Genomic DNA, 19,802 nt, shown 5'->3' on the forward strand with positions numbered 1-19,802 from the left:
GGTTCTCATTCTCCATCATGCGCCTAGTGAGTTGACATTAAGCCCTGTTACAAGTTCTGCTATGAAAACAGCTCTTCTATGGTTTTGTCTCCACTGCTTCTGTGTTCCTTTAAATTCTCACCATAGCTGACTCAGGCCCCTGGGATTGCTTCATTTTCGCTACCATCTCTAGTCTTGACTCCAGTCCACTGTCCATTCCATCTTCTGAAATACATGTGACAGTGTGACTGCCTGGACCTTAATCCTTCACTGGCCCACCAGGTACTTGGAACTGAACTACAGTGCAAGCTCTGAAGCCATACTGTCCAGCTCAGCCACCTACTAGCATGCATGACCTTGACCAAGTAGCATAGTTGCTCTAAGCTCCATAAAACATGGAAAATGACAGTGGACTTCTGATAGATTTCTGGTGCTGACTATATCAGGTAATCTAAATTACAAGACTCTGATAGTGCCTGGCGCAAGTATTCAACTACTAGCTATCACTGTTATTTTTCATATTTTTGAATGCCTTTCTTCCTCTTCCAACCTCTTTTTTGTCTTGCTTTTCTTGTCTGTGTTCTTGGCTCCAGTACCACCTTGCAGTTCAGTCAGAGGCCCCGTTCCTGGTGTCATGTCCACTACAGGGTCAGCTCAGGGGCGCTCCCTCCAGGAGGCTGTCTGCCTTCCAGTGACTCAGCTTGGCCTCCCCTAGTCCTGGGCTCCTCGTATATTTCTAATGTAATGTATTGTGATCCTTTCTACTCCTCTGTTCTGGACCCAGAACATCCTGAGAGCTGGGACCACATCTTTCCATTCTGCATTCTCAGCAACTAGTTGTACACACACACACACACGGAGCTGGTTGACTCTCAGTCATAGCTTCTGTCGACACAAAATACATTGTAGTTTCTGGTCTGTAACTTCCAGACGTAGGTTTTATTTGCCCAAGTTCATACCCTGGAGCATAGTGGTTACTCAGATCTGCTAAATGGAGATGATTTTGGAGAGTGCAGATTTTAAGTTGATAGTAGTTCATTTGCAGAATTTATTTTACTTTTTAAATGCTATTCTTTTTCTCATGATTGTAGATTCATTAGGATACAGAACTCCTACCTCTAAAACAAACAAAAGGACAAGACCCTTTGTTCCTGTGGCTCAGTCTAACTTGACCTTCATAAAACCACTAAAAGCAGGCAAGTGTTTAATAACTTTAAAGTCTATGAAAAATTGACACTGAATGAAGCAATAATCGCATTTCAAATGAAAATGAATTGATTTTTTTTTTTTAATGGAATAAAAGCCTTGAATTGTTAAAAGGTATGTATCCTAGTAACAATTAGGATATTTTCTGAGTTCAATGAAGTTGACTCACTTTTCTTGGGATTTTTAATTAACCAGGAGGTACTGCCTTACTTTTACTTTTACTACATTTTACACCCCAAAATGGGTTTCCCTAGTAGCTCAGCTGGTAGCAAATCTGCTTACAAGGCAGGAGACCCCAGTTCGATTCCTGGGTCAGGAAGATTGCCTGGAGAAGGGATAGGTTAACCGTCCAGTATTCTTGGGCTTCCCAGGTGACTCAAACGGTAAAGAATCCGCCTGCAATGCAGGAGACCTGGGTTTGATCCCTGGGTTGGGAAGATCTCCTGGAGGAGGGCAACCCACTCCAGTACTCTTGCCTGGAGAATCCCATGGACAGAGGAGCCTGGCGGGCGACAGTCCACGGGGTCACAAAGGGTCGGACAGGGCTGAGTGACTAAGCACAGCACAGCACACCCAAAATGCTTTCAACTGCTTCCAGCAAGAAGTAGAAACGCAAACATTGTTCAGTGTCTTAAGGTGATTTTGCTGACGATAGTCTATTGCTATAGATGGTATAATAATTTAAAGGAAAAATTTTTATGCCTTAACCTAATTGTATTCCTAGGTATACCTAGACATCCAATGCCGTTTGCTGCAAAAAACATGTTTTATGATGAACGCTGGAAGGAGAAGCAGGAGCAGGGCTTCACTTGGTGGCTAAATTTTATATTAACTCCTGACGACTTCACTGTAAAAACAAATATTTCTGAAGGTAAACATGAAGTTAATGTTTAAATTAGATAATACTTTTGTTTTAATGGGTCATTTTTAACATGATTTTTTCATTCTTTAGTTGTACAGATTTATTGGGCTTCCCTGGTCCCTCAGATGGTAAAGAGTCTGCCCATAATGTGGGAGACCTAGGTTCAATTCCTGGGTCAGGAAGATCCCCTGGAGAAGGAAATGGCAGCCCACTCCAGTATTCTTGCCTGGAAAATCCGATGGACAGAGGAGCCTAGCAGGCTACAGTCCGTAGGGTCGCAAAGAGTCGAACACTACTGAAGTGACTTCACTATCACTTTCACAAGTGTATCATAGAGTAGTTAGTGGCACAGCACACTAGGTCATTAAAACAGATGCTCATTATTGTGCAGGTGAGAGAATTTTGTGCTGTTAAGAACTGAACTTCTTTTTTTGTTCATCAGCCAGTGTGATTTCCAGCCTTTCCAGTGAATGGGTTTTATTGTAAGACAGATGCAGTCGGCATTAACAGTGAGACACGGCTGCCTAGAAACCCAGTCCAGTCTTAGCTGCACCATAAAGTGGAATGTCCTGGTGGATCATTTTGTCTTGTATGGCCTGTTAGGGATATTGTCTCCACTGGACCCTGTTTAAGATGTTTGTGGCCAAGTATATAATGATGAGGGGTCTAAAAACCAGTGGCTATGAGGAATTTTTAAAATATTTCACTGTAGTTCTGGAAGAGAAAAAAACTCAAAGTATGGAATGTGATGAAAACACGGTGTTCTTCAAATATTTAAAGGGTTTTCTCCTGAGAGAAGGAGGGTTCACTTGGGCTACTCTCCCATAGAAGTTACAGAGATCAGTTCAACTCCAGATAAGGAAAACCCCTTTAAAATACTTAACTTGCCCAGGCGTCGCACAGGCTGACTTTGGGGGGACGATTTCCCTCTTGCTGTAGTGCTCCAGCAGACACTGGTCTGCATTTGTTAGAGAAGTGTGCATAGGAATTCTACCTTTGATTAGGTACTTTTCTTTTTCTCCAAAATTAAACAAAACATGGTTTTAGTTCTTTCCTTGAGAGAAGATGTGCTCTATGAAAATTCAAGTTGCATTTCAAAATTTAACTTTAATAAATCACATTCTTTTTTTTAAACCTTTATTAATTTATTTTTAAATATTATTTCTATTTCTATTTGGAATAGAGAAATATAACTTTTTAAAAAATGTATTCAAGCATATTGACTTTTTACCTTTTTTATATTTCCCATTACTTTTTAAATTATTATTCTTTTTAAATTTATTTTTGTAATTGAAAGATAATTGCTTTTAGTATTTTGTTGGTTTCTGTCATACATGAGCATGAATCAGCCATGGATATATGTATGTCCCCTCCCTCTTATACTCCCTCCCAACAAATCCCATCCTTTAGGAGCTAATCTTTTGATAAAGTGTATGGAAGCAGAGAAGCCAGCTAGGAGCCTCACTCATGAGTCTGGGTTAGAGGAGATCACGTGGGAACCTGGACGACAGTGGTTATGAGAAATGGTTAGACTTGGGACACAGTTTGCAGGTACAGTCAGCTTGTTGTGACCATAGGACAGTGTAAGCTGAGTGAAGGATGACACCTTCACTTTGAGGTGGGAAGGAGAGGAGCAGGCTGGAAGGCACAGGGAATAGATCCCGTCTTGGCCACCTTCAGCTGCATTCATTGCTAGATTTTAAAGTGTATGCCCATATTGTTTAACCAGACCCGTCCTTTCTTTCATTTTGACCCAGTAAATGCTTCCACTCTTCTTCTGGGAGCAGAGAGTCAACGTAAAATAAGTGTCCCGAAAGCTCCTACCAAGGACGAGGTGTCTCTCAGAGCTTACACTGCTCGGTGCAGGTTGAACAGGTTACGTCGTGCTGCATGCCGCTTATTCACTTCTGAAAAAATGGTTAAGGCTATGAAAAAGCTTGAAATTGAAATTGAAGCTCGGCGGTTAATTGTTCGGAAAGACAGGCACCTCTGGAAAGATGTGGGTAAGAAGATTATAGAAATCTTGAGATTAATTCTTTAAAAACACTCTAGAAATTTTTTGTTTCAGAGTCAAATATGTACGTGGTTTCACTTGGCTGCCTAAAATTCCATAAACTTAAATGAGATCATGTACATATATTAAAGAGTAGAAGTATACTTAAACATATTTCATATATATGATGTTCCTTTTTGGTCTCTGATTTCTCTCCATGAAATTGTATTCACTGTCTCATATATGATTAGTGGCCTGAGCTTACTTGGTTTTATATGCGTTTCAGGAGAACGGCAGAAAGTCCTGAACTGGCTATTGTCATATAATCCTTTGTGGCTACGAATCGGCCTAGAGGTAAGTACACCTTCCAGTTTTTGAAAAAAGATACTTTTTTTAAATATATATATATATATACTTTTAGTAGATTCTTTAATAAAATGATGGTTTCAGTTATCAAATTATTTGGTTACTTAATCTCTCAGTATGAAATTTAAGGTCCCTTCATAAATGCTCATTAGGTTAATAGACCCTGTCGTTCTATATTACTGCTATTTTGTTACATAGCTGTTTTCCCATTAGTTTCTTATATATATAAAATTTGGTACAAGATGTGATAGCAAGTATAGTTAACTCCTTTCTGAGCATTTACCAATGACAATACTAGATTGTTTAAAACACATTAAATACATTTTCTAATTTAGATCTCTATAAAATCCAGTGAGGTATTTATTGTTATTCCAACGTCACTGACAGAACAGAAGCTGAGATGGTAAGTGACTTGCTGAATGCCAATGAAGGGGCAGGATTGGAATTCACACCAGTCTGAAGTCACCAGAAACATTTAGATGGAACACTACTCATGAAAACATCAGAGTTTGAGTTTTTCACATGGTGTATGGTTCAATAATATTTAGAATGATAAAGCTAACTGAATTAGAAAGCCACTAGGAGTTGACTGTTAAAATATTCTTTTATTCCAACCCTCAGTGTTTCCATTCCCTTTAGTCTTTTACTGGTGAACTCTTGTATCTTGTTTAGGCTTTTTACCTAAACGTGGGATATCCCATTCTTCAGTTTTTTCTAAGTTTTTGAATAGAAAAATCTTTTGTACTAAAAAGGAATTTTTACAATAATCTGGCTATTTATCAGAAAATTGAGGTGTTGAGAGAATGAATGATAATCCCACTATGGTCACCCAACTAGATAGTGAACTTGTTAAGATTTCTTCCCTTAATTCTTATTTCAATTGATTTGAAATTCAACGTCTCATTTCTTTCAATGAAAAGTTAATCAGAAAATTGCATATCAACTGGCTATGCTTCAGATATCAAAGAGTTCCAGAACCTCAATTAAAGTAGAACCTGTCTAGGGCTTCCCTGGTGGCACAGATGGTAAAGTAGGACCTGTTTATTTGGGGCATAGCTCTTTTGTGGCAGAGGTAAAGCGTAGCAGAGTTAGAAACATGCAATGCCCTTTGAAGCTTCCTCTTAGACGTAGTGTGCATCACTTCATCCATAGTTCTACCCAAAGTGCATTATCTGTTCAGACACAGATGAGGCAGAAATATTTATTCTTCCACAAGAGATACAGCAAACCTAGGCAATTGGGTGGGAAAGGGGACTTCTAAAGGGAAGGGAGGAATGAATAATTATAAACAAAACATTCTACCATCACACCTTAGAATTCTGTTAGGGGGCACGACCTTTGAGGATCTTAAGAAAGCATCACATGCCAAAAAATAAGTAAATAAAGATAAAATGTCTCTATTTTGGCAGATATTAGTATTTTTCTATGCTTTTCTCTAGTTTTATCAATATAAAGTTATAAAATACAATTTGATGTTTTTAGTTTTTTCTAATTGCTTTAAAAACCATTAACAATCACATTGATGTTAAATTAATGACATACTTTAATCCTTGATTATATACAGATCTGAACATCCCAAGTTACTGTGGTAGATGGTTTACAGATGGTTTTCCATTTGTTAACTGCCAAGGCATTTAGAGTCATTTAGGTGTGTGTTGTACCTTCATGACACACTTGCAGGATGTGCGTTCCTGTGTGCTGAGTTGCTTCATTCGTGTCCAACTCTTTGTGACCCCGTGGACTGTAGCCCACCAGGCTCCTCTGTCCATGGGATTCTCCAGGCAAGAATACTGGAGTGGGGTGCCATGCCCTCCTCCAGGGGATCTTCCTGACCCAGGGATTGAACCTGTGTCTCCCATGTCTCCTGCACTGGCAGGTGGGTTCTTTACCACTAGTGCCACCTAGGAAGCCCACTAACAGGACAGTTGTCATTAAATTTGAATAAGAGGGCTACATTTGATAGTTCTTAAAAGAAAAAACTGCAATATAAATATCACTTGTCATATAATTTTTAAGAACTTATCTTAGTCATGAACTTTCCTCTCTTCACTAAGAGTGCACTAAAAATTGCAGAGAACATACATGTTCATCCCAAAGAGCCTGGGCGAACATCCCCGTCTCTCCCAAAGGAATCAGAACCTCGCCAGTTCTTAGGCCAGCGTCGTCTGTCCCTCCCCTCTGCATCCCTGTGCCCCAGAGAGACAGCACGGCCCTGACTTGGGCTTGGATTTCTTTTCAGACGATATACGGAGAACTGGTGCCTCTGGAAGACAACAGTGACGTCACGGGGCTGGCGATGTTCATTCTGAACCGCCTGCTTTGGAATCCTGACATCGCAGCCGAGTACAGGCACCCGAGTGTCCCTCACCTGTACCGAGATGGTGGGTGGCTCTGCCTCCGTCATGTGCTCCCCACGCTGTGTGCAGAGGGCGTCTCGTCCTCATTGCTGTCTCTGTCCGCCTTCACCTTCCAGAGAAACCGGTGTAAAAGGCCTCTGTCTCCACTGCCGTCTAGTTCTGCGGCCCCGCCATCCCCCTTTCCCGCCTCCGCTCTAGCCCTGTCCTCCTTTGCGCCTGTCGTCTCTCCTCTCCACCTCACACGTGGGCCTCACGCCCTGCGGAGGTCACGTCTGGCTTGGGCTGCCGCTGGCTGTTTTAGTATTCTTGGCCCCTAGGTCGGTGCCTGCATGTGCCTCGTGATGCGTTTGTCCTCTGAAGCGAACTCAGTCTCTTGCTGTGTCTGTGCCCCAGTTTCTTCCATCACCTGGAAACGTTCAATAGTACCTGCCCCATAGAGCCGTCGTGAGCCTGAAATGAATCTGTACATGGAAGGCCTAAGAAAGACACGCAGTGTGCTCCCCGTGCTCATTATGGCTGTTTTGTTCTAGCAGATTGTAACTATCCTACTTTTACATAAAACTTGTCTTTTTATCTTTTTTTAAATTGAAGTAGAGTTGATTTACAATATTATAGAAGTTTCAGCTGTTCAGCATAATGATTCAAAATTTTGAAAGGCTGTACTCCATTTATAGCGTTTATAAAATATTGGCTATATTCCCTGTGTTGTACAATATGTCCTTGTAGTTTATTTATTTTGTAAGTAGTAATTTGTACTTCTTAATCTCCTACCTCCGTCTTGCCCCCACCTTCCCTCTTCTCACTGGTAACCACTAGTTTGTTTTCTGTATCTGCAAGTCTGTTTGTTTTTATCATATTCACTAGTTTGCTTTGTTTTTTTACATTCCACATATAAGTGATACCATGCAAACTCTTTTTACCATACAAACTCTTTTTAGTTTTTTGAGTCATCTCCATACTGTTTTCCATAGTTCTTGCTCCAATTTACGGTCCCCCGCAAAAAAAAAAAAAAAAAAAAACCAGAAAGAAAAGGTAAATAAATATAAGGAATTTTATAGACTTACAAAGAATTCCAAGATAATTTGACTTGAAAGTATAGGACACATCTCAAGAATCCTTAGCAGGAATACATAGACCAAAAGCATATCAGAATAAATAAATATAGAAAAATATTTCAGAAACCGCCCCCCCCCAAGAAAAGAAAACCAAACTTGTCTTGCATAGATGAACGTGCTATGCCTTTTTGTACTTTATTTCAGGTCATGAAGAAGCTCTGTCTAAGTTTACATTGAAAAAGCTATTATTGTTGGTTTGTTTCCTTGATTATGCTAAAATCTCTAGACTTATTGATCATGATCCTTGTCTCTTCTGTAAAGATGCAGAGTTCAAGGTATGGTTTTCATCTTATATTTTTTATTTCACGTATAAGACTTTTGTTTGTTTTTATTGTGTATTTTCTCCTCAGAAAAAGTGATTTTCCCAAAGAACACTAGTCTGATTCTTTGCAACCCCGTAGACTATATACATACAGTCCATGGAATTCTCCAGGCTAGAATACTAGACTAGAGTGGGTAGCTTTTCCCTTCTCCAGGGGACCTTCCCAACCCAGGGATCTAACCCAGGTCTCCGGCATTGCAGATGGATTCTATATCAGCTGAGCCACAAGGGAAGCCCAATAGTGTTTATCCTATATTTTAAATTTCACATATAAAATTTTGTCTGTTTTTATTGTATATTTTCTCCTCAGAAAAAGTGATTTTCCCAAAGAACAGTACTCTGGAGTAGAACAGAAATGCCTGCCCAGCAGTTCTAACCCTGCCTAGCTTGTTGGTTGACATTTCACCAGTGCATCACCCTGTTCTTAGCTTTGCTTTGAGAGTGAATATAACGGTGCTTCTGAGGAATTAATTTGGGAGAAAATTTCTTTCCTAATTTAGTATGCTATCAAATTAATTCTAATTTTTAGAGTGTATTATTATTTATGAGCCCTTTCTTAAAAGGTCTTAAATTGGAAATATTGGAAATATATGAGGTTTGCATTGTTACCATATGAAACTGTCTTTTTATACTACTGTTAATGGTACTTTATTTCTATATGTGCAGAATGATTTGAAACATTTGTTTTTATTATAAGCAGAATGATGATCCTGGACTATAATACCTTCTGCTTGTTTCTCCACAGGCCAGTAAAGAAATCCTTCTGGCTTTTTCACGAGATTTCCTAGGTGGTGAAGGTGACCTTTCCCGTCACCTGAGCTTACTGGGATTTCCTGTGACCCACGTCCAGATGCCTTTCGATGAGTTTGATTTTGCTGTTAAGAATCTTGCTGTAGACTTGCAATGTGGGGTGCGTCTCGTGTGAGTATAAGAAATGGAATTATGTCTCTCCCTAGAATAGACTAAAATTTTCTGGAAGACACTTTTTTCTATACATACACAATCCCTCTTGCTCCTTTATGTAATGGGATAAATCTAGGGTTTAAAAAAGTTGGGGTAAGTTCAGGAAAATGGTGTGAATTTTAGGCCAAGAAACCTTGTCCCCTATCCACATTGTTCCCTGCTGGCAGGTGATGAGGTCTGAGTAGGAACCACTGATGCCCCAGAATAGGATTTGGGGAAAGCATGGGGCTAATTAAATAGCACTTTATCTGCAGTGGTTTCATGACTTCTACATCATTTGAGACCAATTTTATTTGTGTTAACCATGTTGCACATGTAAGGATGCAGCCCTGAAATTAAAAGATGCTTGCTCCTTGGAAGGAAAGCTATGACAAACTTAGACAGTGTATATTTTAAAAAGCAGAGAATCACTTTGCCAACAAAGGTCCATATGGTCAAAGCTAAGGATTTTCCAATAGTCATGTATGAATGTGAGAATTGGACCATAAAGAAGGCTGAGCACCGAAGAACTGATACTTTCAGATGCTGGTGCTGGAGAAGACTCTTGAGAGTCCCTCAGACAGCAAGTAGATCAAAGCAGTCCATCCTAAAGGAAATCAACCCTGAATATTCATTGGAAGGACTGATGTTGAAGCTGAAATTCCAAAGCTTTGGCCACCTAATGCAACAAGCCAACTCATTGGAAAAGACCCTGATGCTGGGAAAGATTGAGGGCACAGAGAATGAGATGGTTGGATGGCATCACCGAATCAATGGACTTGAGTTTGAGCTAACTCCAGAAGATGGTGAAGGACAGGGAAGCCTGGCATGCTGCAGTCCATGGGGTCACAAAGAGTCGGACAAGACTTAGTGACTGAACAACAACACCACTTGAGGAGAAGTGAGATGAAGACATGGTATGGTTTGCCCAGGTTTCACACGGCTGTGGTAGTGGGCATCAGCTCATGACGTCCAGCTTCACATCACACGCGTTTCCTCACTAACACACTAGAGTCCTAGGCATTGGCTTTGATGTTACAACTGTGAGTCACCACTGCCTTCTTTGGAAGGAGCAGCCTTTACACTGTACCTCAGGTGGCTTCTTTACAATGTGTGACTTGAAGGCATCCTTCTTGTTTCTAAGAAACTCTCTATAATAATATAATGTCTGACATTTGTGAGGAAGTTATCCCTGTATCTTTGTGAATCCCCAGTTCTTCACAAATAGCATACATGGGACTTCCTTTGGTAGTTTAGTGGTTAAGAATTTGCCTTGCAGTGCAAGGGATGCAGGTTCGATCCCTGGTTGGGGAACTGAGATCCTACGTGCCTTAGAGCAGAGAAGACCCAGCACAGCAAAACAAACAAACAATAACAGCACATGTGTCTCTGGTTGCCTTCTAAATTAAATTTCCATGAACCTTCTTTTCTTTTCTGATCATATATTCTCATGACAAAGTAATAGTCTTGAACTTTACTGTAGCTTCCTCTCTTGAGTAATTTCTAAATGGCTCAAGCATTTGCTGTGAATGTTCTCCACACTATTTTTATATTTAATTTTAATTTGTTCATTTCATAAATCCAAACCAGCACATCTGTTTTCTGGCCAATAGCAATTCACAATTTGAAACTTTTTCCAAAAAAAGAAAGAAACTTTTTCCACTGTTTGGGAGGAGCAGTGATTGGCTTCATGTTCGGTGTAGTTTTGTGATGATGGAAGACATTTTTTTGTTCTTTTATAGGCGCTACTGAGGACTTCCCAGTGTTGGGTGTAGATGCTTTGTCATTGTCGGGAACTCTCACTGGTTAAGAGACTCGATCTTGCTTGACAAGCTTCTGTTTTCTTGTGTGTCCCCACAATAAGCATAGGTCTCAGAGGTCATTTGAGGTCACTTGGGAAGGGTTAATCCACTGACGCTGTAGGTGACAGTCAGTCGGTCAGTCTAGTGTTGCAGAAATGCTTCAGACGCTGATTGAGTGGTTGGCCTACACTGATCTTATGTTGCTTCCTGACGTTTAGAAATTATGGTTCTGTAAACAAGTCTGCCAAAATTTAACCAGACACAGTCATTTGTTGGGCTCGAATTTTCTGTGGAAACAATGATTTTTGTCTAGTGTAAAACACTAGATGATATTAGGAGTTTGAATTTAAACTGTGGTACAAATGATTTTTTAAGGTAAGCATTCAAATAATTTTGCTTTACCTGATATAAATATAAGAGAATGGCTTCAGAAACTGTAAAAGTAGGGTTTAGTTCTGATCTTAGTCCTATCATTACTAGTTGTAAGATCACGGGAAATTTATTTTACTTTGTGGGCTTTGGTTTCTTCATCTGCCAAAAATGGGATAATAATTGCCCGACTGTGGGATTTGCCATGGACAAAATAAGAAAAGAAAGGACTAAAATAAGAAAAGATGTCCGTTTTCCTTTCTTTTCCCTACAGAACCTTATTCTGTTTCTGTGTGCATTTGTGTGTGTGCATCTTATTTTCCATTCTTATATTGTGTTCATAGACCTTAACCCCCAGGTTTAAATGAGAAATAACTCTATTTACTTAACTATGGAGTAACAGTTTTGAGGTAACATTTTGGGATCTTTCTAACCTAAAACCCTTTAACTCTGTAAGATTGATATGGGTGATTATTTAAATGAAGTTAGTTTTTCCTGCATGTTTTTTTTTTTGTTTGTTTGTATTTTTTTTTTTTTTTTTTTTTTTAGTTGGAGGCTAATTACTTTACAATTCCTTCATTGTTAGGCGAACTATGGAACTTCTCACGCAAAACTGGAATCTCTCAAAGAAACTCAGAATTCCTGCAATAAGTCGTCTTCAAAAGATGCACAATGTTGACATAGTTCTTGAAATTCTTAAATCACGAGGAATTCAGTTGAATGATGAGCATGGTAAAAACCAAGTAACGATAAAAGTTTTCTTCTCACTGAAAATCAAGTTGTATGTACTTTGTGCTAACAGACTCTTTCCGTTTGCAGGAAATGCAATCCTGTCTAAGGATATTGTGGACAGACACAGAGAGAAAACCCTGGCATTGCTTTGGAAGATAGCATTGGCTTTTCAGGTGCTGTACATTTGGTGCATTGTGTACTTTTTGTCAGTTTTCAATATTGACTTATAAAAGTCTTTTGTGTCAAACAAAGACTAGCAGTAGTAGCTATTGCTCGCTAGACTTACTCTGTCCCAGGAACTGCGCTAACGGCTTTGTGTACACTCCGATCTAATCTTCACAAGGCCCCCAGGAGGTCGCTACTGTCATTTCTTTATAGGGGAGGAGACTAGAGCTAAAGGTTCCTCACTGATCGGACACAGAGACGAGATCAGATCCCTGACTTAGGTGAACACAGATCCCATGCACTCAAGCACTTACACGTTCCATGACTTCCTTGTAGACTGTGTTTGCCCTAAAAACATATTGATAGTAGGAGACTTGAACTTTTGTGGGTCAAAAATAATGTATGAAAAATATGATATTTATCCTCTTTTTGTATTCCAGGTGGATATTTCTCTTAATTTAGATCAGTTAAAGGAAGAAATTGACTTTTTAAAGAACACACAAAGTATGAAGAAAACAATGTGTGCACTGTCCTGCCGTCCTGATGCTATTATCAGTAAGAAAAGAGACGAAAGGCATAGTGGTCCCTTTGAACAATACAGTGAAAGTGTAAAGCTACTGATGGATTGGGTAAATGCTGTCTGTGGCTTCTATAATAAAAAAGTAAGTTCTGTGTTTTTGTTTTAGCCTAATTTCTTTAAGCAAATTTTGGTTAAAATCAAATAAACAGTGCATGAAATATTTTCTTTAATTTCTTTTCTTTAATTTCTTTTCTTTAATGTCATATAAGGTAGTAGAATTTTATTACTATATAGATTATTATTTATAGGGATATTTTATATGATGTATTTATATATGTATATATTAATACATAATAATTAACATATAAACACATAACTATAATGATACATCTTATTGTACAGATTTATTATATGATAATACAGATGCTAATATAATTTATATTATAAACAATATGGTGTTAATACCAATTAAAAATTATAATAATAATGATGCTGATGAATTTCTTTTTTCCTTGTTTTTCTTATTGGCGTATAATGGCTTCAGTGTGTTAATTTCTGCCATACAGCAAAGCAAGTCAGTTACATGTATCCCCTCCTAGTTAATATGTACAAGCAAACTTTTCTTCTAATGAGTAAGGGTGCCGTCACATACCTAGTTTCATCAAATCTGTCACCAATTGTGTAATACACGGCTATTTTATGTCTCACTAGGGGAAAAAAAGTGCCCTAGTTGGTAGTCTTAAAAGGAGATGCTTGCACAGAACTAGGGCGCCAGAGGATCATACCCATATGACAAAGTGAAGTCACTCAGTTGAGTCTTTGCAGCCCCATGGACTGCAGCCCCCCAGGCTCTTCTGTCCATGGGGTTTTCCAGGCAAGAATACTGGAGTGGGTTGCCATTTCCTTCTCCAGGAGATCTTCCTCACCCAGGGATCAAACCCGGGTCTCCCACACTGTAGACTGACTCTTTACTGTCTGAGCCACCAGGGAAACGCTTATTACAAAGGTGAGTGCAAATAAACCCACTATGCACAATAGGACATTAGAGAATTTTGCCCCACTGGGTAGAGAGGGAGGAAATAGTCTCCCTCTAACAAGTAATCATTTGTTAGATTGATCCTGCATTGCTATATGAAATGTATGTTTTGTTTTTTTTTTCCCTCCTTTATTTATTTATTTATTTTTTCAGTGGGTTTTGTCATACATTGATATGAATCAGCCATAGATTTACACGTATTCCCCATCCCAATCCCCCCTCCCACCTCCCTCTCCACCCGATTCCTCTGGGTCTTCCCAGTGCACCAGGCCCCGAGCACTTGTCTCATGCATCCCATCTGGGCTGGTGATCTGTTTCACCATAGATAATATACATGCTGTTCTTTCGAAACATCCCACCCTCACCTTCTCCCACAGAGTTCAAAAGTCTGTTCTGTACTTCTGTGTCTCTTTTTCTGTTTTGCATATAGGGTTATCATTACCATCTTTCTAAATTCCATATATATGTGTTAGTATGCTGTAATGTTCTTTATCTTTCTGGCTTACTTCACTCTGTATAATGGGCTCCAGTTTCATCCATCTCATTAGAACTGGTTCAAATCAATTCTTTTTAACGGCTGAGTAATATTCCATGGTGTATATGTACCACAGCTTCCTTATCCATTCATCTGCTGATGGGCATCTAGGTTGCTTCCATGTCCTGGCTATTATAAACAGTGCTGCGATGAACATTGGGGTGCATGTGTCTCTTTCAGATCTGATTTCCTCAGTGTGTATGCCCAGAAGTGGGATTGCTGGGTCATATGGCAGTTCTATTTCCAATTTTTTAAGAAATCTCCACACTGTTCTCCATAGCGGCTGTACTAGTTTGCATTCCCACCAACAGTGTAAGAGGATTCCCTTTTCTCCACACCCTCTCCAGCATTTATTGCTTGTAGACTTTTGGATAGCAGCCATCCTGACTGGCGTGTAATGGTACCTCATTGTGGTTTTGATTTGCATTTCTCTGATAATGAGTGATGTTGAGCATCTTTTCATGAAATGTATGTTTAAGTATAAATACATGAAAACAAATGGTCCTGATGCACATGAATAACATATCCTGTAAGGAATGTAAGACAGAAAAACTGTCAGATATGTGATCGTCTATGTTTTAAGTAAGTACTGGAGAGGACCAAAGACCCTGGTACTGCAGTACTGTGTCCATGCCTTTCTCTTGACTCCAGGCCCTTGCTTTCCTAGATCTGTAGACACAGCACTCCATTCACTGCCTGTCTTCGCCTGGCATTTTCCCTCTGTGTCTTGTCTCTGTGTCTCTCTCCCTTTCTCATAAGGGCAGCAGTCATATCAGATTAAAACCTCATCTTACTCTAGTGTGATCCCATCTTAACTGTTTATATCTGCAATGACTCTATGTCCAAACAAGATCAAATCCTAAGAGTCTGGGAAGGACATGAATTTTAGATGAACACTATCCAACCCAGCACAATAATATTTTAGAGGAGAGGATTTGGCCATGAATGTGGTAGTATACAGTATAACTTCCCAGGTGGCTCAGTGGTAAAGAACCTGCCTGCCAATGCAGGAGACGTGGATTTGATCTCTGGGTTGAGAAGATGCCCAGGAGAAGGCAATGGCAAGTCCTTTCCAGTATTCTTGCCTGGGGAATTCCATGGACATAGGAACCTGACAGGCTACAGTCCATGTGTTCACAAAGTGTCAGATACACCTGGGTATACACGTGGTATTATACTAGGTGCTACTATAAATTAGCCTGCTAGTCCTAGCTATTAAAAGGAAATGTGGACTGTAAAACCATCAGTATCTGTATTCTTACCTAAATACAATCCATTCTTTTTCTAATATTTCTCATCAGGTGGAGAACTTCACAGTGTCTTTCTCAGATGGCCGGGTGTTGTGTTACCTGATCCACCACTACCATCCTTGCTATGTTCCTTTTGACGCCATATGTCAGCGAACCACCCAGACCGTGGAGTGCACACACACTGGTTCCGTGGTGCTGAATTCATCATCTGAATCTGATGGAAGTTTTCTGAATTTGTCTCTTAAATCACCTGATCAGGGTTAGTCCCTTTCACTTAATTTACTTCTCCATTGTTTTCATTGGCCTGTCTGATTTCTGGCCATCACAGTCTAACCTGATCGGTTTTCCTTGCATTGCAGAAAATAGTTCAGAACTATACAAAGAACTCCTAGAAAACGAAAAGAAAAATTTTCAGTTGGTTAGGTCTGCAGCTAGAGACCTTGGTGGAATACCTGCCATGATCCATCACTCAGATATGTCAAACACAATCCCTGATGAGAAGGTAAAGTAAAAGTTCCTTAACAGTAATAGCTCTTAGTAATCAGAGTCTCAGATGATAGGCAGTTTCATGCTCTCTGTCTCATAGAAACTTCTGTCTTCATCTTTCATGTTCTCTCGTAGGTGGTGATTACCTATTTGTCATTTCTTTGTGCAAGGCTTTTGGATCTTCGTAAAGAAACGAGAGCCGCTCGACTTATACAAACAACTTGGAGACAATATAAGCTAAAAAAAGATCTAAAACACCATCAGGTACTCCTCAAAAATGAAGTGTGTGTGCGCTCAGCCACTCGGTCGTGTCCAACTCTTTGAGACCCCAATGGACTGTAGCCCACCAGGCTCCTCTGTCCATCGGATTTCTCAAGCAGGAATACTGGAGTGGGTTGCTATTCCCTTCTCCAGGGGATCTTCCCCACCCAGGTTCCAACCCATATCTCTCGTATCTCCTGCATTGGCAGGTGGATTCTTTACCACTGAGCCACCTGGGAAGCCCAGTCAGTAATGAAATACTATAATGTAAATTGTTCATGAAATGTCAGCTGAATGATTCTTGATATTGTGTTTACATTTTACTGACGTAGGAAATTACCAAGGTAATTTTCATGATTGTGTGTGTTTCGAGTAGGGGATGAATATTTCTCCCTAATCGCCAATGTTTCCTTCATTGGGTATTTTTTCCAGGCTTTGTCCTTCCTTTCACTGTGCTCCAGGGGACATGGAATAACTCAGGCACATTGTGAATTTGTGAAAAGTAAACTGGGGTTGTCTGACTCATCTTTTCCCTCCTTCCTCTTGAATGCTGATGTGCCTCCAGGAAACAGGAGCTTTCCTTTCGTTTTTCCTGCTGTGCTCTGGGAGGCTTGCCCTCAACCAGTGCCTCTCTGGCCTGGGTGTCACCTGCCGGATTCTGCAGTTCAATTAGCCAAGCTCATTCTGTCTGCCATGAAACTATCTTCCAGGCTATCCTTTGTTAGTTTAAAAGTGGCATTTTGGTTTCCATCGCTTAATTTCTCAGAACATTTAGGACCTGAGCACAGGGAGAAGGGTGTCCCTCTGTGTCCCTGATACTATGAATTTTGCATTAACATAAAATAAGTGTTTTCTTGAGTTTGGGAAAAAATGTCATTTTTAACAATATTAGAAATGGTCTCCTTGGCCAAACTGAATAAACTATTTTAATCCTTTACTTTTTTCACTAATAATGCTGTATTTATTTGGAGAAAGCAAAAGAAGTATTCATGTTTAATAAATCTTAGCAGGTATTTCAGAAATATATTTCACCCACGATTGCTCCTTAGTTCTGAATTACAGTGTATTTATGATAACGTTTTTAGTACCTGTAAAGTAGCTAAATTTTGGTGATTCATATCATACCATTTATTCTCTTGCACCATTTCAGACCTGGGTTGTTGTCATTGTTCAGTCACTTAGTCCCATCCAACTCTTTGTGACCGCATGAACTGCAGCACGCCAGGCTTCCCTGTCCTTCACTATCTCCTGGAGCTTGCTCAAACTTATGTCCATTGAGTTGATGATGCCATCCAACCATCTCATCCTCTGTCGTCCTCTTCTTCTCCTGCCATCAATCTTTCCCAGCATCAGGGTCTTTTACAATGAGTGGGCTCTTCGAATATGGTGGCCAGATTTAGAATGGTGCACTGTCCCACACAGCAACACAAAGGGTCGTCAGACAGCCTGTAAGTTGTTCCTTTCCACCAGAGGAATAATTTATATTTATATTCCCGTTTCTAATTCAAGTGAAGGGAAGTAATAAATCTAGCCTTACAGAGTAGCAAAGTGATTAGGAGCACGAACTCTGAAGCCAGACTGCCTACGTCAAATCCTGGCTGGCTGACCCCTGGGGGACCAGCTGTCTACTTGACCTCCCTGCCCGGGTTTCCTCACGGCTGTGAGGGTAGGGCCGGTTCATCTGTTCTCACGGTTGTTGTGAGGTTGGACGGCTCATGCTCGCAGTGTTTAGAATGGTGCCTGGTACCTGGCATTTAACCTGTTACTATTCCCTGTAATTCATTATTAGAAGTAGAGATATGCAGGGTGCTGGCCTCTGGGGCTCCCAGGCAGTCAGCTCCTCTTCGGGCACTGACACCGAAGGCAGTCCTGACACCACTTGTCACAGCCCCGAGCTCTGGCCTCTTGAGCCTCTATACTTAAAGCCACAGTGTATTCTGGGGGTAAAAGAGGATATTTTGCCTCTTTTTTTCTTTTTTGTGAATTCCTTTCTTCAAATTGCAGCAAAACAATACTTCCAGGACTTCCCTGGCGGTCCAGCGGTTAAAACTCCTAGCTTCCAATACAGGAGGTGTGGGTTCAATCCCTGGTTGGGAAACTAAGATCCCACATGCTGTGAGGTGCAGCCAAATAAGTAAATACACATTAATAATAAATAAACATAGTACATCTAGTTAAAAACAAAAAACAATACTTCCTTGTCCTATAAAGCATTTTGTTTGAGTCTCTTTTTCCTTTGTTTTTTCTCCTCCTTTGTTGTTCAGTCACTCAGTCATGTCTGACTCTTTGCAACCCCATGGACTGCAGCATGGTAGACTTCCCTGTCCTTCAGCTGTGTCCCAGAGTTTGCTCAGACTCATGTCTACCGAGTTGATGATGCCATCCACCCATCTCATCCTCTGTTGTCCCCTTCTCCTCCTGCCCTCAATCTTTCCCAGTATCAGAGTCTTTTCCAGTGAGTCAGCTCTTCACATCAGGTAGCCAAAGTATTGGATCTTTGGCTCAGCATCAGTCCTTCCAATGGATATTCAGGATTGATTATCTCCTTTAGGATTGACTGGTGTGATCTCCTTGCTGACCAAGAGACTTTCAAGAGTCTTCTCGAGCACCACAATTTGAAAGCATCAATCCTTTGGTGCTTAGCCTTCTTTATAGTCCAAGTCTCATATGTGAATATGACTATAGCTTTGACTATATAGCCCTTTGTTGGCAAACCCTGTCCCAAAAATCAAGCATGAACTCACTCCACCATAATCTGAAACACTGTTTTGCTACTTAGTTGCTCAGTTCTCTGACTCTTCTGACCCTGTTGACTGTAGCCCACCAGGCTCCTCTGCCCATGCGATTTCCCAGGCTAGAATACTGGAGTGGCTTGGCATTTCCTCCTCTAGGGGATCTTCTCCACCCAGAGATCAAACCCACATCTCCTGTGTCTCCTGCCTTGGCAGGCAGATTCTTTACCACTGAACCACCTGGGAAGCCCAATCTAACTTCTTACAAATAATAGCTTAGGGTCTCAAATGATTGTTTAATTCATATTTGCCTTTTTTTTTTCTTTTAGGAGAGAGACAAAGCTGCAAGAATTATTCAATCAGCTGTAATCAATTTCCTCACTAAACAACGATTTAAAAAGAGGGTCAGCGCAGCATTGGTCATTCAGAAATATTGGCGAAGAGCCTTAGCAAAGAGAAAACTATTAATGTTGAAAAAGGCAAAACTAGAAAGAGTTTATAGTAAATCAGCATCTATTATTCAGGTACGGTATTCTGAATTTTTAGATTTAAAAAGGTTTAATGACATTTTTAAGAGAGTAAAATATGATAAAGTTTTAAATTAAATTTTAGGCTTCTATATTTTATCTAGCACTTTAACAAATATTTGGTATCTCCCCACCACATGTAAAACTCCTGGCTGTGTTCAACCTGAGGACCAAACAAACGGAGCAGCTGCTTTGCTCTGACAGAGGGAGCAGTTTAATTCTGCACCCATGCTGGTTTTTTTGTT

The 19,802-nt window shown here is 40.1% G+C and overlaps 1 protein-coding gene across 1 annotated transcript in view; it reads left to right on the forward strand.

Annotated features, from left to right (window-relative positions):
• Positions 1-19,802, forward strand: part of ASPM (assembly factor for spindle microtubules) — a 61,543-nt gene that overhangs the window by 15,029 nt on the left and 26,712 nt on the right. Inside the window, 14 exon segments of the mRNA XM_043485345.1 lie at positions 1,071-1,175; positions 1,910-2,056; positions 3,805-4,050; positions 4,327-4,394; positions 6,646-6,787; positions 8,023-8,153; positions 8,946-9,121; positions 11,900-12,045; positions 12,133-12,218; positions 12,651-12,872; positions 15,603-15,810; positions 15,911-16,053; positions 16,173-16,301; positions 19,360-19,554. Coding sequence (XP_043341280.1) covers positions 1,071-1,175; positions 1,910-2,056; positions 3,805-4,050; positions 4,327-4,394; positions 6,646-6,787; positions 8,023-8,153; positions 8,946-9,121; positions 11,900-12,045; positions 12,133-12,218; positions 12,651-12,872; positions 15,603-15,810; positions 15,911-16,053; positions 16,173-16,301; positions 19,360-19,554 — 2,144 coding nt within the window.

Source organism: Cervus canadensis, chromosome 13, assembly GCF_019320065.1.
Source record: "Cervus canadensis isolate Bull #8, Minnesota chromosome 13, ASM1932006v1, whole genome shotgun sequence".
NCBI lineage: Eukaryota > Metazoa > Chordata > Mammalia > Artiodactyla > Cervidae > Cervus > Cervus canadensis.